Source organism: Leuresthes tenuis, unplaced genomic scaffold (assembly GCF_036924035.1).
Source record: "Leuresthes tenuis unplaced genomic scaffold, fLeuTen1.0.hap1 SCAF_2, whole genome shotgun sequence".
Lineage (NCBI taxonomy): Eukaryota > Metazoa > Chordata > Actinopteri > Atheriniformes > Atherinopsidae > Leuresthes > Leuresthes tenuis.
In genome coordinates, this window is record NW_027325356.1 from 22,623,513 (window position 1) to 22,641,834 (window position 18,322).

Below are 18,322 nucleotides of genomic sequence, written 5' to 3' on the forward strand. Positions count from 1 at the left end.
CTCTTGATGCACTTATTTCACAGTCACCAGATTCCCAAAAGCAATCCCTGTGAGTGAAATTACACTGCAAACAGGTTGTCAGGAGGAAATTGTCTATCCCAGAAATCTTTCATCCTGTACCATGCAGCAGTAACCTCTTCTAATTGGTTCCTGTGGAATTCATTTCATCCCTGGTGACCAACTCCACACACACTGCAGCCTGATAGGCTTTTGACCCCAAACACTTCAGAGGCTCTGTGACAACGATGAAGAAAAAAAAAGAGTAAAGACTGTGGATCTCAGTGAGTTCATGTTGATACGATAATCCCTCATTTTACATTACACTATGAAGACACTAACGTTGCATGTACACATATAAGCCAAGAATTTCCTCCCACAATCACTTACCGTATTAACTTATCTGTTTTTTAAGACCTTATTTTTATAGCAAACATGAAAGTCATTGATGTTTCTCAGAGCTCTCTGTTTTTTAGATTATCGTTTGCAAAACTGGCAACTTAACTTTGAGGGCAGGACTTCTAAGATTATGTGTGTATTTGCTAAGCCCTGTCAATGCAGGTGAAATAATTGCTTTAATGAAGAATAAGTCATTGGGGGAAAAAAGTAGAATTTTCAAAATTCCTGATGCCAAGTTTAAGTCATGAGATGAGAAACCGAAGAACTAAAGAATGAAATAGAGACAAACTACTAAGCCTTCATGGACAACCAGAAAATGCATGACAGAGGCAAATATGTGTTCCTTCTTCGGGAAAGAGATTGTGCTTATGCTGCTGTTGTTACTCCATTGCTGCATTGCTTGTTTGGGAAAGGGCAGGGTTGGAGATGTGATGCAGTGACAGGTTCGGGCCACTTTATTTCCCTGCCAAAGCCAAGGTCACTGCCACTGCCCCAGGGCCATCAGACAGGGGGATGGGTCCCCAGTGGGGAATGAGCAGGAGGTGCAGCACTGGAGGAGGGGAAACATAATGGGAGGAGAATAAAAAATGGGAGGGGTATTCTGCACTAGTGCACACAAAAAGGTCAGAGTTTCCCAGATAGACCCCCCTCTCTATGGTCCAGCCCCTCGCAACCTCTGACCCCTCTATTTCTAAGTCAATGCTGCAACAGGGGAGAAGAAAGAGGCTGGGAGGAGGGTGCAAGGGGAAACACACCCACCCGGAGTCAGCAGTGACAAAAGGGGCCTCAGCCGCAGCTAGCAGGGTCGGCCAGGACAACAAATGTTCATGCCATGACCACAAAACAGAGCCACCAGAGGCTGAACATCTCCTCAGCCTCTGCCTGTTCCCAGCCACTCCAGTGCTCTGCATTTCACAATAGGTGCTGCTTCGTGCCGTGTGGTACCCCAAAACACACACACACACACATGCAGGCTAGTGAGCGAGAAGTGGCTGAGGCCCAAAGGAAAGCAGCCGCCTGCCCATCACTGACTGGCCTTTGTCTCAGCCTCCTCTGCTTATTGGCAGAAAGATTTCCTGATCCCTGCTTAAACAAAGTGGAAAACTGGTTTGAGGGGCCCATGTGTGTATGCGTGTGTGTGTTTCTCTCTGAGTGTGTGAAAAACTGACAGGGAGATAAAATCATCTCCCACTGGCTTCTCTTCTTTGTCCTTATTCCACGTTTTCAAATATGCAGAACAAAATTTATGCCAAGGAGAGGACAGGAAGAGGGAGTTTTGGTGTTTTTATTGGTGGACGGTGCAGACCCTGTAAAGAATTTTAACAGCACAATCTGGCCATAAAGCCTCTGTTAAGTGTAGTGAAGCGCAGTGACGGGGCAGAAGGGAGAGCTCGCCAAGCCCATAGTCAACTCTGGAATCATAGGAACACCAACATACACGCTCAAAACAAACCCACACATCCTTGTGTTTCCATCCTTAGGAAATATGACTATTGATAAAATTTGATATCCTGCTGCCAGAACTGAACCTAAACCTTACAAAAGCGTGACATGATGCCTCCAAACCCCAAAATAGAACCTTAATGAAGAAGGGATCAAGGAAAATACCACATTTGGACCCATACTCTGCCACATCTAACCTTTGCCCTGGACTCTGCTCTTTCTCCTTTCACCTTTCACCTCTATTACTCAGGAATTCCCTCTTATGAGCCTTAAAAGCAGGCAGAAGGAATTTTAGGCCCCCTATTCATTTGTTTGTTTGAGAATAGGGTGGTCCGAAGACTGCCACAGACAGAGTCAAACATGCACACAAAATTAGGGACACAAACACACAGTGCAAACCTGGCGCTGAACTTGAATGTCAACTAAGATCTTGGTCGATCTTTGTTTAATCAACAGGCCATTCAGGTTCAATATAATGACTTGTATAGCATGGCATTGTTATAATCCAACCAGACATACACTTTCCTATATGATTCCTATCCATTCAAGACGTTAACGCTACTTTGCATGATAATTGAATAAAAAGAGATTATCTCAATGTGCATGGTGTGGCTGATCAGCTGCAGTGTACACAGCTGTTAAGAGCAGCTGCTAAAAAGTTGGCACAGTGGGAAAAGAGCAAGGTCAAGGTTTGTGTATGAGTACATTCGGCACATATAATGTTCATACATGAAGGCTATCATGTGCTGATGTTTTTACCTTTGTGTAAAAAGCTGTTTTTGAAGGTGCCACATGGACATTCATATGACATTCATTTATCATTATATCATGCCATGAAATACACTGGATAAATATAACATCAGAATTAATGTGCGCCTAGAGGAATAAGATTAATATTTTTTTTTTTAAAAGATAAATAATTCCTTCACCCAGCAGTGCCACCACTCCTCAGTTCGCCATCTTGAGGAGCTCCATTTGCCATGAAATGCTGTTTACACTGGCAGATATTTTTAGAGCTTAAGGGTGCCCGTTCTGCTCCACACAGTAGCTCAGCTCTGACTTTTTGAAGCAGGTACGGTAGGATGGTTATAGCTCTCCATGCACGTTTGTGCTCTATGTGTGGCTGAGGCTTTGTTAGCATGGCTTAGAATCTGAGCACACACAAAAGCAATGTGCTCTTTTTTCTTTGCATTTGCTGCTCATTACACAGGACATATAATGAACGCAATTAATGCAACTCTGCAAAGCAATTTAAAGTGGATGCTTTTTTCTGTTCCCCACCATGCAGTATTATTACTTCTCCTCTAAAACATAATTAATATTTGATTAGCAATTAGCTAAATGAAGTGACTAAAATTGTAATTAGCTTGAAAATCTCTCTGAAGCCCAATTTGAAACTGCAACCCCTTTTCCCCCATAATATGAAGACATACAGCAAACAAAGACATTCAGACAGCAGTATGGGAACTCTTGGTGATTTTTCAGAGCTCCAAGGTCAATCATGTGTTATCTTCAAGCATAATGGAGATTCACTGTGGCCCTTTTACTCAAGAGAGGTAGATAACTTTAGGCATTTGTTAATTAAAATCTTCAAAACTGTCATAGTGGGTTTTCAGTGCAGCTGTTCATTTACCTCCTTGATAACTAAACAATCCTTAGAGAACAAATGCCATCTTTGTAAACAGTGGAGACATTGAGAGACAATAAAATTGTCCAATGTTTCCTTAGCTAGAAAATTGACCTGTTTTAACTTATTCTGAAGGACAAAAGTATTTTCTATTCAAACACAGCATGCACAATCAGGTAATAAGGATCTCTTGGATCAAGAGTTTGAACTGAAGCTGTACAGTAATAACCGGTTTTAGGTGTAATTACACAGTAGAGGTCAGAGCTCCCATTGTTTCAGCCCGCCTCGATCGTATGAAAAATAAGGAAAAAAAGCTTTTTTTTCCTCAATCCTTCTGGCACACTGGCAGGCAGATGGAGAAACACTGACCACACAGCAGGAGGAAGCACTTTGGGTTAACATCAGCCCACATACCTGCCCAACAGAAGGAACAGGGCGATCATCAGCCGTGTCCATATGCACTCATACTCCATATGATGTTTTCAAGTCAGGAATAGCAACGAGTGGAACGATTTGTGCAAGAGTAACACTATATTTGTAGTTTGGTGGCATGGAATAGCAAGATGGAATAACTCCTCCTCAAAAAACATAACAAACATAAATGTTCCATGTCAAACATGCATGAACATAATCTCCATTGCTTGAGAATGGCAAGTAGCATCCATGTTTAAATGTCAAAACAATATTTGACCAATCAATATGAAGAGAGGAATTGTTTGCATCGTGGCGAGTGGGCAGAAAGGAGCAAGGGCAGGAGAGGAGTGAAGCATATCCAGGGTGGGGTTTGGCTGGCAGACAAAGAAAGCTACGAGGAGATGCAGGGATGGAGCTTCAGCATTCACCCAGGCGGGAGGCTGTGAAAAGGGGAGGGGGGACAAGGGCCGGAGTGTGATGAAGAGCTACTGTCTGAACACACGCATGCACATCACAAACAAGCACTCTCATGTAAACTAGCATGAGCTCCACATAAATCTCTCTTACAAACTGCTGTCTGAGTCTGAAAAGCTACTCGTGGCAAGCCGTCCACCCAGCTTTTAAAAGTTGCATCAGGCTTGATACCCCACTTTTTTTGCATTTATATCCTTGAGAGGATTAAATTCACACAAATGAAAGGCACGGGTATAAACAGGCATTTTTACAGGCATCCTCCATCTTCTCAACCTCACCAGGCCCCCTGAGTTCCTCTTCTCATTACAGTCTCATTCTAAATGCTGCAGTCATAACAGCAAAGCAATTCACCATATTTAAAGGGGTCTGAATTCATGAAGGAATCTGTAAAAAGAACAAGACCTACAACAAGTTATCATATGTTCTTTTTTGGGGGGGGTGGGGGGCTCTCAATAATTACATATATGTGCCTTTAAAGTGGTCCATGAGGTCAACTGTGGTCTCTCCACAAAAAACATTTCATGACAAAGGTTCAACTCCTTCCAATTAATTTCTCACAAAAAGACAAAAGCAATTCATTTCAATTGATCCTAAAAGCTATTTTGTAACAGGGGGCTTTTGTGGAGTGTTGCCTGGTGACGCGGATGTGCTGTGGGGGAGGGGCTCTGCCTGGGTCCACTGTACCAGGCTTGTCATTCATCCAAATGATGAAAAGCTTCCTGAACCCAAGCTAATGAGGAGGTCCTTGTGAAAGTGAGGAAAGAGGGTGAGATGCAAAAAGAGTGAGAAGCTGACCATCAAAGAGATAACATTTGTGAGGAAAAAAAGTCTTTCCAAGACTGACCACCGATTTAGACGTGCAGCGGGGGGTCCGTCCAACACCAGCCCCCCGACTGTGAGCGCGCACAAACGCTTGTCAAGCAAATAAAAAGTGAAATTTATGGAGAGTGGTAGAATGAAAGGTAAGATGGAGTCTCTATCCACTGGGAGGGCTATAAAGAGACTTCAGTAATCACACCACCCATTGCATCACAGTGGTACAAGTCAGAGTTCTGTTGTAAGAAGAACTATTACACAGCAAATGATCTCAACTACACAAAGAGCGCAACAACATTAACAAACACTTGGAGAAGGAAAAAACAAACACTTGTCAGTAACATTTGTAGGGAGAGCATTTACCCGTTTTGGAGTATTTCGCCTGATAAAAAACATGAAAACGTTTAATACTTAATCATTTATATCCATGAGAGAAAATTATTAAACAGATCATCCAAACCCTTGTAACAGTTTGCATTAAAGGCCTAAAAAATTATAGCCCAACAAACTCAAACATTATCAACAGGGGAACACTTGTAGACTGAACAGGCGCCTGCAGTAATTCTGAGGCTGAGAAGCAACAGAAACTGAGCGCTGAGGGATGATTAAAATTTTACTGAATTTACACTGCTAAAAATAATCTATAAAGACTGTCCTATACTATAATCGGAAACAAAGCTGGCAAAGTTGTTATGTCTGCCTAAAATCAGAGAATTTAAGTCATGTACGATAACTAAAAGCGTTCGCAATGCATCATAAACCTGACATCGAAAACATTTTTCTCTCATAGAAAATAAAACATTGTCAAACCCACAGTCAAGGATACACACCACTGATCTTGTTAAAGAGAATTAGTGGGTAACGATAATTATCAAAATCAAGAGAGATTATTATCAGTAATGGCTTCTTGTCTGGACTCTAGAGGGGAGTGGCAATATAACAGAGGCCATTACTCATTCTACGCTTTGTCAAAAGACTATTCAACACAGCCAAAAAAGGTCAGAGGTCAGACTTGGATTTGCAGTAATCCTCTAGTAATCCTAATCAATACGAGTTTAAGGGAATAGCTGGATGTGGTCTGTTGGAGACAAAAACACAGCCATAACAGGAGAATCCAAACATGAATGAGAATGAACTTGAGCCGACAGGTGAACTACAAGGATTTTTTTTTTCACAGTTTATTCAGCAAGACAGAGGATTGCTCAACACAAACTCTTCATTTTTCATGCCGGAACAGTGCCGAACTCTTCAACTATGAAATATGTTAATAATTTGCGGAGGTTTAACCTCAAAGATGATTTGACATTACATTAAAACATTTTGAAATATGTGTCCTTATTATGTGCTTCACAACTATTGAGAGAAATCTCAATTATTGGCCGAGTACAATGGTGTCATTGCTGGATGCCTGCAGCAGAAAATATGATCTCTCGCTGTTCAGTCAGTGTCATCAACACTTTTAATACCAGATCCATTCTTGTTGAAATATGCATTTGTGTCTTTAAAGCACAAATGTCCTTCTGAGTGCACACTAGGGTTACAGCAGCCCTTCAAAGCACTGATTAGTGCATGTGGCATTCAAACAGGTTACCTAAGTCATAAATGTCATTACTTATTTCAAGTTAAGGGAAAAAAATAAACAATGCTATCAGATAATGAAGCTGAAAACATATATACTGCTGCAGTGCAGCAGAATGTATTGTTCTTTTCTGTAAGCTGTTCAAGTGATTTAATTTATTTTGCTAAATATTTGGACCTAAATTAATTTATATTCATTTTAATTAATTCTCTAAAATCACCAGGTAGAGACACCATACTGCTAACTTTTCCCTGCAAATATTTCATGCAAAATAATGAAAAAAAAAGTGCGACAAAGGGAGATTCAAGATAACCTTTGAAAAGAAAGACTCTTTAGAGAAGCCTTGAAAGCTTGCATGTGCTTGACAGGGACAGCCACTGAGCTGAAGTGACTTTTCCCTTCCGTTAGTGAGACGTCTATGCTAACCTCTATACCCCACTGAGTGGAAAAGCTGTATTGGTCACAACAGCACAGCAGTATCCTGTCTACACATAGCCCAGGAATCAACAGGCCTCTGTGAGCCTTTGTCCATCTTTGTCTTACAGAATATAGTCTTAACTCGGCACAGAGTGGAACAGAACACTATCACTAAAGCCGCCGGGGGAGTGCACATCCCCGAAGTCTTTGATTCAAGCATAACGAGAAATGCACGCCGTGAGACAAAAGACAAGCGAGGAGGACGGAGCGTCAGATTGTCTTACTGTGATGTGATAGAAATGCAGTGAAGATGAACCATGGCAACAATTCTGGGAACTTAATGATGAACCAGAATTTCTTCTAATAAAGGGTCTTGTAGTCAAGCAAGAGAAAATGCATCTCGATGCTTCTACCAGCGAGTAGGTTGCTAAGTTGCCTCAAGCTTATTGCACGCTTACAAAGCAGCTGGGAGACTCTCAGCATGAGCGCTTGTTAATGCTACATTTAAAGGCTTAAATTTCTGAGTAGCACTGGAGACGAGCATCAGAAAGTTCATTAAACTCAAAGAATTACATTAAAATATTCAAATGATGACACAGCCAGAGATGTATTAAGCGTGTTTACATTCACAGCAGCACTCGGTCGACTGGGACTGGACCAAAACGTGATTACTTAAGGAGGTGTTTTAATTACAATGTTCGCATTTGTAAATGCAACAAATCACAACTTAATCAAACTTAAGTCAGAGCATGTTTGGCTCATTACAACAAAATCAGATGCACACAAACTGCCAGGTTCAAGATAAAGTTAGAATATTAAGTGAACAGTTTACAACTGGGCAGCTAAAAGCATCCAGCAGTTTTAAGCAAAGTGATCTGCAGCAACAGCGAATTTTCATCCATAATTCACCTCCACAACAAGTGCCGAGTTCAAAACAGCTAAAAGCGCATTTGTTTGGATTTATATATCCATCATAGTTAAACTGTAAACAAGTCACTCCATCCATGTCATAACCACTTTGATTTTACTTTTTGCACTTCACTTATTTTTGGCGTTATAGTAAACCCACTCAGGTATAAAGTGCATGTTAGCAGACTTGCTTAGCTTCATCTTTAAAAAAAAAAAACCCAGAAAAGCAAATACAGCCTTCATGACAGTAAAAGACCAACAGAGAGACTTACTGGCTGCCTGAATACGGGCCTTGCGGCTCACCACCCGCCCAAAAGAATTCTGGGCCATGCACTCGTAGTCGCCCTCATCAGATGAGCCATCAGACTTGGTCTTCTGGAAGTGAGCGATCAGGAGCGAGCCATTGATGAAGGTGGTATGATGCTGGTCCTGAGTTAAGAGCAGGCCATTGTGCCTCCAGTGTGTGGTGATTGGTGGGATGCCGTCCACTTGGCAGTGCAGCATGAGTGGCTGCTCCTGTACAGCGATGATGTCACTGGGCTCTAAGGTGAAGGAGAGCTCTGCTTCACACGTCACCCCTGAAGACACATGAACACAGTCACAGATGTCAGACATCTAGCTGAACATGAATGGTCCCCTTGTTGACAAGCTAAATATCTAAATATTAAGGAATAAACAATGACTTAAACCACTTTTGTAAAAGTTATCTACGTAGTGGCACCTCAGATGATTTGGGGTTAATATCTAAACAAGAGAAACAGCATCTGCAGTTTCAGTCTGGTTAGGAACTTCTCTTCTGTCTCCCCTGACAAAGAGAAGCTGTACAATCATATAAATGTGTATATTAATCCATTTCCAACTACGTACTTATGTACATATGGTTCACCATGTTTTGCATCTCCTGAAACTCCTCACAACATTTCCTTTAAAAACAAATTAATGCAAAGGACAACCATGTGTGCATGGTAATATTTTCTCCTGGTTTTACTATAACACCCTGTTTTCTCCACCTCATCTTTCATGTCAGTTTCGAGGTATTGTGCATACATTTTCAGCAAAAAGACCAGACTTTTTCTAAAGATTGTACAATCGCCTTTAATTCAAAGTTTAGAGGATTGGATCTTTAGGGGGTTGATACCCTGATCAGAAGATCAAAGGGTCAGCATGAGAGCAAAAAAAGAAAAACCTCGAGATATATGTTCAGAAGCCAAACCAGGGAATGGTTTAACAGTAGAATCTTGAAATAAACTCTAAAATCATTTGAGCAAAGACGCTCAAATGGGCAGTGTGTGATCTTTATTCTCTTCGGATTCTCTCAAAGCATTGTGTATAGATTAAACAGATGAGTGCGCTGCCTGGGTTACAATTCATCCATTCTGATAAATACCACTATAATCTTTATCTTTTATCTTTATCTTAATCTTTATCTTTCTATTTTCTGCAAATTTACAAAAGCTGCATAAGCTCACACACTCTTTTTTCTTTAATACCTACTATTCTGACAATCCAAGGTCATAACTGCAGCTGTAGTGGGAGGGATTATAATTTTCATAACAACCCACAAACAAAAATAAATCTCTTTATGTCCTGGTAACATCACTTGCACCGCATGAAAAAAGTGCTTTGACTGAGCTACCTCAAGGCTACAGTCACAAGGGACAATGGGTTTTTTAGAGCCAATACATCCAGAACATGTGTCTTCTTGTGTTGTACTATACTGTAGGTTTGGACTGGAACAAGTGGCTGCAACTTTGAAACCATCAATGTGCTTTCCTTTTCAACCTTTAACACAAAATCTTGCTCTCACTGTAAACTCCCAGTGGCTTACATTTGTTTGTGGTGATGTTTTCAGTCTATGAGGATGTGAGTAGATCTGATTTTCTGTATTTGTGGTTTCTGAGGGTAAATAGGGGGGTAAGAGAACAATAAATAAAGGATGTAAATGGCCTGACCTGACTTGGTACTAAAAGAGGAGCTCAGCGCACTCTCTTGGTATCATGTTTCAGCTGCTGATGGACTAAGCACTACCAGTCTCTGCCCCAGGCCCTGGAATCTGGTGGGACGGGCTAGGAGAGGGCAACGGAGGGGGGCAAAGCACAAGGGTCAAAACAGAGAACCTCTGGCTTCATCCCACAAATTCCAGAAGCGCAATAGTCCCCCTTAGGAGCTGGGAAGGTTTTCACTGGCACACTCCCCCATATGGAGAATAATGCACAGGAACATTTCCTCTTCCTCTACCCTTGCTCCTGTGTCCTTTCCTTACAGGCCCCCCTCCCCTTTTTCCCTCAGCGAGCACGGTAAGTAAAATGGCCATGAGACCAGAGAGACATCAGTGCTACCAGTTGTGAAAAACAAGGGGGTGGTGTCGCAGAAATATTTAACCCTTAGCTGGCAGACGGTGATCCGTCAGCCTGCACAGCTTCTGTCCTCCAAAATGATGCTGGCCACAGAGCTCCATCCCCTTTGATTCAACAAAGATCCCATTTTCACATAGGAAGCAACCAGCAGATAACAAACAGGAGTCATACTTCCAGTCAGTGACACTTGTGGATCATTTTTTGGTCCAAGCATGTATAATTCTCAAAGAGAATTATATCCTGAGCAAAATACCTCTGTAGAAAAATTTTGAGATATCTCAAACATAGCAAGCTTTATGCTCAGCCTTCTTTCGCGTTAGATAGATTGCAATAAGTTGGAGGCTTTTTATTTGTAGCTTTCAAAGCTGATAAATGACACTTGTCAATGGTATCACATCTTGCAGCAAGCAGGATAACAGCTCAGTGTTTAATGTTTTGGGACGTCATTGATTAGAGTTGGATAAAACAAACGTTAATGATTTTGTGTTCAAGTAATCAGAGTTTCTTCCATTAGCCAGGACAACGTGACTTTGGGATTCTTGCCTTCCTGATGAATAAAGCATGTTGCCTGAGTGACCGGCTAATGCAATTCTGAGCTCTGGGTGGGTAGAAGGTCACAAACAGCAGTGTGAGAAATGTCAGAGAAAATAGTTTTGAGCACAACAGCTAATTATAAGACAGATCCAATGAGACACAGGAGATAAGAAGACAATAAAAAGATCACGGTCATCTGTGAATGCTGAGCCCGCAGGAGTGTGTGGATGGAGATTTAGAGCACAGCTGTAGGAACATAGTGGCAGGAGATCATGTCAAAACTACACGTCCACACCCATTAATCTACATGGGAGTGGATTTTCATGGTACGACAGGGAGACAGACACAGAGACACAGCCTAATGCTCTTTTCATGAAGACACAATCATGTAGGATTACCGGGTAACAGTGACAAAGGTTGGGTTAGTGTGGCTCATGCTGCCTCTTACTAACTATTGATAGATAAGTGTGATGAGCTGACACAAAGGTTTACAGCTGCAACAGTACAGTGAGGATGGACACACCATCTCCTGACAGACAGATGTGGTTAGAAGGCATGAGCACAGCTGACAGAGCACAGGATTCTCCACAGATTTCTTAAAAGCTGCAAGGCAAAGGTATTATGGGATCCTGACACAACTGCTTTACATCATATCACATGATGGCCCTGTACTAATAATCTTTTCGAGTAAAAATGACTGAACATTGTCTTAGAAGTATAATATAATGTATCTAAGCCATTCTGGCCTCCTGTTTTGTTTCAAAAAGCCCTTTAAAACCTGATAGTTTTCTGGAGGCTTAACCATCTGAAAAATCATTTTACTTCTCAACCTCTGAAGAAACTACACATGGAATAAAAATACTTGAAATGTTACATTTATGACTTTAAAGAGCTTATGACTGTAAAACTTTTAACTGTTAATTGCTGACCTTGCTTTCATGTTTACTATTTTAAAAAGTCAATGTTCATGTGTCTTGATGATCATAATGTGACACTCTTGTGGCATCAGGTTACATATGACCATTTTAAATGAATAATGTAAATTTCACCGTGATAATAAAGACAACGTATTAAGAACAAGTGATCATATTTGCACTGACATAAGTCTGCAGCATATACTATATTTGCTTTAAATGTAGAATATCATTTTGTACTCTTGATAGTGGATTTATCTTATAATTTCGATTTGCACCGAACAGCAGACAAAGAGATTAAGCAGGATTTGCACTTCAAATAAAGGGAAGTCAGGCAACTGTGTTTCATATGAGTATTGTGTATTAAATAGGAACACATTAAAAAAAGAAAAAAAAAATCAGAAACCCTTTGAGAGCATCCTCCAGTTTCAGATGAAGTGCATATATCAAACGCCACAAAAACTTCAGTTTAAGGAGCTAATAAAATGAGCATCCACAGAACAGCTCAAATTCTTTAATATGAAGTCAGTAATTTCTGGCAGAAAAGCAATATTTATTCTCTCTCCACAGGGAAAACTATGCATGCTGCATTGACACATACATTCCCTCCTATAGGTTACTCCTTGATAAATTTTTAATTAACACTTATCTGCTCTGGCACCTTAATGCTCATGTCCATTAATGGGCATTCAATTGTATGTATTTCACTCCTTTTGTAACAATATAAGCTCAGTGATGATCGTACCAAACAGGTATTGATAAAGATTACAGGAGTTAAATGCAACACAAGGATACTGAGAAATATAGTCCACGAGTTGAGGAGAAAGTAGGGCAGCTGTTGCAATGTTTAGCTCCCTCAGCCAGTTGTACAGCATACTCTTCTCTCACAGTAACAGCCCTTATAGCGATAAACTAAATATACTATGGATTATAATAAAGGAGCTTACAGACATGCTAGTTGGCAGAGCAGGATGTTAAGTGAGGGTCCTCAGCTGTGCTTTGACTCCACATTGATGCTTTCCTCTCTTTCTTCCACATTGAAACTGTGGATTAGATCATTCATCGTGCCACTGATGTGTTGCTGCGATAATAATATCTCATACGCTCCCTTCAAACCAAACAAAATTAAAAACCTAAACTTCTCATCAAGAGACTCGCTGAGTTATCTCTTCCTTTTTGTTTTGGACTTTTACCTTTTCAGCCCATTACAGATCTAATGCAGATATTCATCTCAATGCTTATTTCACTCTTATCATCACCGCTTAAAATGCCATAAAAAGTGCCTTTATCTCAACCTAATCTACTCTCTGAGGCAGACGAGCACATGAAAGAGCTTCATCTCTTCAATGGGATGGGTAGATTGGAACTGCATCCATCACAGAGACGAGTGTGTGTTTCTGACGTTTTTGTTCCCAGTCCTCTGAGCGAAACATGTTATGAACCACAAGCCTCTATGATTCCAGCGGGGCCTTTGTGGGTCCCTGTGTGGTATGCTTTGCAAATACTCAATACTCTCTCCAGCCTTTGAATTAAGGGGCCCCCACAAAGAGAGAGAAAGTGACTGTCATGGCAAACAAAGGGATGCAGAGGAAAATTTGAAAAGGAGGAGAGAGACAGTCTTGACATTTAATCTCTACAAATATTCTCCCCAGCAGGCAATAACCACAGTCTTTTAATCTATTCTCAGAGCAATAACCACTGTCATTCCACCCAGCCACAGGGTGGTGTGCTCTAATGACTGGCCAGTCAATAAATCCATCCACTTTTGAAGTCCCCTGATATGGAATTAAACTCAGCTCAATTTCTAAGTTGTACTGGAAAATTTATCTCCAGAAGGGATTTGTTGATTACTTCAGTCCTGCAAAATTTGGGGTTTTTGGAAAAAAAGACTTTCTCAAAGCACCACTAAAAAACCTGAACATTCATTAGTTTGGAGTCGAAACAAATATAAAGACAAGGTGCTGACTATATAAGTGGCACAAGTCTAGTATGAAGGTGCTTCCTGACATGAGCTCATCAGGATTTGAACTTGTGTTGTGTGCCAATGAAGCGCTTGCAACACTACAAATTCTGCAGAATGCATAGAAATCCCTACAAAACGTCAGGTTAAGTACAGGGAGACTACCCTACAAATCCCGCATTGCACATGGCTTCAAACTGGCATTTGTAGCCGAAATATAAACGGACTCCGAAGAGGAGCCAAGTTCAGGGTTACCCTGCCAATATAACATGCTTATTGCTGCTTTCAGCAAGCACCACGCTCCGGAGAGCAACGGCCTGACAGTGGTTATCCTATGTATTGCTATCACATCCTGCCCCATTATTCTCTGCCCTGGTAGTAAGGTAGAGCCACTTACCTATTAAAGCATGCAGGAGAATTCCCAAAAAGCATGGAACAAGGCGACGGCGTCTTGTGGGTGCCATTTAAACACAGAAAATACTCCGGCACTCGCAGAGAACAACGTGGTGAGATTAATCAGCGTTTTTTTGTTGTTGTTGTTGTTTGTTTTGTTTTTTAAAAAAAGAACAACACAAATTTCCAGCTTCAGCTACGACATGTTCCAACCTACAGGGCTACGGCTTAGAGGCTCGCAGGGGTCGAACAAGCTCTCGCCATTTTAACCATCTATCAGGACTCTGTCAGCATCCCGGTCTCTCTATCCTCCTCACGCACTCTGCTGTATCCTAAAGACTGCCTCTGTTTAGGCTATGTGTGTGTGTCAATGTATCCGTGTGTTTGAGTGTGTGTGTGTGGGGGGGTTCTTACTTTCACACACACACACGCACACAGGCACGCACTGAATCTGCTCTGGGAACAAAAGAGCCGACTGCTGACTGTTTCGCTCCTAACGCGTGAGAAACCTGCGAAAACAATCGGATTTCTGCATCTCAGTCAGCGGTAACCCACTATCTCTACAGCCTTCTAGGCTACAATACAGCATTGTGCAAACAACGGCAACTGGAAACGTTTATAAATGGATATATTAAAGTGATACTATGATGTAATCGGGTTGTGAGTGACTCTAACACTGATACAGATACATGAACGGTATCACCACAGCTTCTCTGATATGAAACTTTAAGCGATATTTTGACCCAAGCTCGGATGAGCAGAAGACAACGAATGAATGGACACTATTGCTTCTGTCACAGGCTGCACATAGTTAGATAAAATCAATTTTAAAAATAATTGTGATGATGCAAATGTTTCAATAAAAAAAAGCATCCATTTACCATTTTGTCCATAATTATGTCACGACAGTTGTAATGTTTCAGCTTGGTGCCATAAATACAATAAAAGGCTAATTGTGAAATTGGCTTGGTGTGTGCGTTTTATTTAAAGCTGACGGTTCAGCTCATGTGAACCTGAAATTATAAATACGCTCGGGTGATCCTTGGCACTCAGTTGCAACAAAGCAGAGGGTGTTAAACTGTACTCGACCTCCACCTTGTGGACAAATGCCATATGAGTACATCCATCCATTTTCTATCTCCGTTTATTTCAATCCAGGGTCGTGGGGGTGCTGGAGGCTATACCGGCTGCCATCGGGCGAAAGTCAGGGTACACCCTGAACAGGTCCCCTGTACAAATCCCTCTTCCCTCTCAACTATAACGCTCACACTCACACTCACTATTTTCTGAGGTGAAGTCACCACAGTTAGTGTTGGCAATGATTTTGGCCATTAGGATTTATTATTATTGTCATAACTGATCATTATTATTTGTAGTAGTAGCTGTCGGAGTATATAGTAGTTGTAGCAGTACTATTAGAAATGCTTGTCGTATTTTCCCAGTGTACAGTGTGACATCTTCAGATGCAATGTTTTAAGCAACGAGTGACCCTGACCTCCAAGATTTTGCTTCACTATAAAACATAGAATACCTCCACAAAAGATAGACAAAAAAGTAGACATGTTGACATACCGTTGACATGCGGTGCAAAACACAACAACTTTTCACCAAAAACAGAAAACGTGCAAAAAAAGAAGAAAAAATGTTAGTTTTGTTGTTTTTACTGTTTGCTGAAACATTGTCTATTTAGATTTTTGTCAGGGGCTGTACTATTAGTTTTTCTGTGATTTGTTGTTAAGATTTCTGCTTTTTGTGTTTACTGTTATTATTGTTTCATTTTCTGAACTTTTGTTGTGTTCAGTGCACTTGTGGGTTCATGTAAAATGGTCACAGTGGTTAAAATAGGATATAGTAGGGGACTTCATTTCTTCCAAATGACTAAATACATGACATTAGTTATTTAGCAGATGTTTTTATCAAAAGTAGCTTCCAGCTGAAGAACACATTGATGCGGAATGTGAGGTTCATCATTTTGCCTGAGGATATTTCCACAAGCAGTTTGTGGAAATTCTACCTCTTGAGCTACAGCCACCCCGATTACATATTTTGCTCCAAACGCAACCATAAAGCTCCATGAAGTCAGAACACCTTCACGTTCTGTTTAATGGTTTAAAGATGAAAAGTAACCCAACTCCTACAGCAACTGAAAAATAAAAAATATTATAGCAAAAGTCCCGATGCTAAATACAAATTTGATATCATTAACTCCCCTTATGTATGATTAACCTTTAAGGTTTATTTTGCCACTCACTGGAGGGGGCTTGCCAAATGATCCATCTAACCGTATATAAAGTAATTAAGATAAACTCTACCTTGATTATAAGACATTATTGCATACACACAGATAATTAGTTTTACCAGCCATACCTCAGGGTAGCTATATCACTTGCAGGGGTCTGTATATTATGCAGAATAGAAACCTTTACATTTTTCAATAATTTTGAGGATATTGAGAAAATGTTCTTGGAATGTTTTTAACCATTTCATCTTTTTAAATTGTGGCCGTCTTTGCATTTATAGTCAATAATGTTGGAGCTTCTTTCACCACTGACAGTGGGACTACAGAGTAATAAGGGGATTTGACATGCTTACTGTAATATTTTTGCTACCATCTTATTATTAAGGGAATTTGGGATTGGTGGTGTCCATTAAGTCATAAAAAGATTGCCTGGATGGGCTAAAACAGAAGCTGTGATTAAGACGATTTACACCAATAATGGACATCACTGGTATATTTTTAAATTGCTGAGTGGGGCATGTAAAATCTGAAGGGCAAACGTAATTGGTATGGCGTGATGTGTGAGTTGCTATATGTAGTCCTAAAGCTGCTCTGAAACATTAAGCTGATCCTCATTATGGATCGTTTAAGATGTGTAGAAAATGTAATAGAGTTAATCTCAGGGGTATTTGTAGTAAGAACGGCAAACATGGTAAAGAAACCAGCAAAAAATCTCTAACATATGTTATAAGAAACCAATCACTTGATTCAAACTGACCTTTATGGAAAGGAAATCAAGCATGTCTTACTCACTGTATTGGATTCCACTGGAAACAAACGCTCTGTTATGTGTAAGACAAAAAAGTGTCAAATTCTTAGTTTCACTTTGTGATCAAAACCATCACTCACAACAGGTTTAAAGATGCACTCTCTAATAAAAATTCTGCCAATATTTTCATATATATCAATGTTTTCTAACTTATCAGTAGAAGCTGAAATCTGTTTACTCTCCACTTATATGTGCTAAAATTTCACAGAATTTTAATTTAATTTCAGTCATCTTTATAATGCTGTTGTGAAAATAGAGTTTTAATCTTCTATCATAGCGAGAGTAATTAAAAGTCAATTATTGTCCTGAAGCTCTTAAAACAATCTGTTCACTTATGCATATCACGCATAATGACTTTCACTGAAAATACATCAGCTGCATTTTAGTCTTGCTTTGTGTTTTATTACTGGTTGCATTTTATCATTTACATGTTTTATGACCTGTGACACTTTTTGAAATTTTGCTTTAAAGTAACTGAAATCAATTAAGGAAAAATGAAGGAGAACGTTTCTGTGACATAAGAATATGTTTCAGTATGTCTTTATTCATCCTAATGCATTCTGAACAACAAAAATAAAAGCTGTAAAACTCATAATCCCAATATATTCCAAATAGCTTCAACAGTATCAGCTTATATTTGTTTCAATCATGAATTAAACCTCTGGCTGTTTGAAGAGTGGTGCCAATGTATCTTTAGGAATATTGAAAATTAATGATTTGCTTGCCTTCTTGTCATGCAAGGGACAACATTAACAAAAAGAAAGCTTCAATACACGGGATCCTTTCTAAATGGCCACTAGATGGCGGTCTCGTGCTGAAGAATTGGGTGTTGCTAATTTGCTGCTTCTGTTTTTGTTTCCCACTTCTACAACCATTCAGGTAACCACGTCAGTACTTATATGCCCCTGACTCACAACATCAACATGACGACTCATAAACCTCTCAAACCTCTTTCAAATCTATCCTCTCTTTCACACAAACACACACACACACATTCAAACAATTTTGCCGACGAAAAAAAAAAAAAGCCTTGCCACTCCCC

General features: G+C 40.2%; 1 protein-coding gene across 1 annotated transcript; it reads right to left on the reverse strand.

The window, feature by feature from the left end:
• Window positions 1–851: 851 nt before the first annotated feature.
• Window positions 852–14,558, reverse strand: LOC140302494 (immunoglobulin superfamily DCC subclass member 3-like). The gene is made up of 3 exons (XM_072381312.1): window positions 14,238–14,558; window positions 8,348–8,653; window positions 852–946 (listed from the first exon to the last, which is right to left on the reverse strand). The coding sequence occupies exons 1-3, from the start codon at window positions 14,302–14,304 to the stop codon at window positions 852–854; spliced, it is 468 nt and encodes a 155-aa protein (XP_072237413.1). The 5' UTR covers window positions 14,305–14,558.
• Window positions 14,559–18,322: the final 3,764 nt, after the last annotated feature.

Coding starts and splice junctions, on each gene's coding strand:
- LOC140302494 (XM_072381312.1), bottom strand. CDS start 14,304: ATGGCACCCACAAGACGCCGTCGCCTTGTTCCATGCTTTTTGGGAATT. Junction 8,654..14,237: donor TCTCCTGCATGCTTTAATAG/GTAAGTGGCTCT, acceptor ATGTGTCTTCAG/GGGTGACGTGTGAAGCAGAG. Junction 947..8,347: donor GGCCCGTATTCAGGCAGCCA/GTAAGTCTCTCT, acceptor CCCCTCCTCCAG/TGCTGCACCTCCTGCTCATT.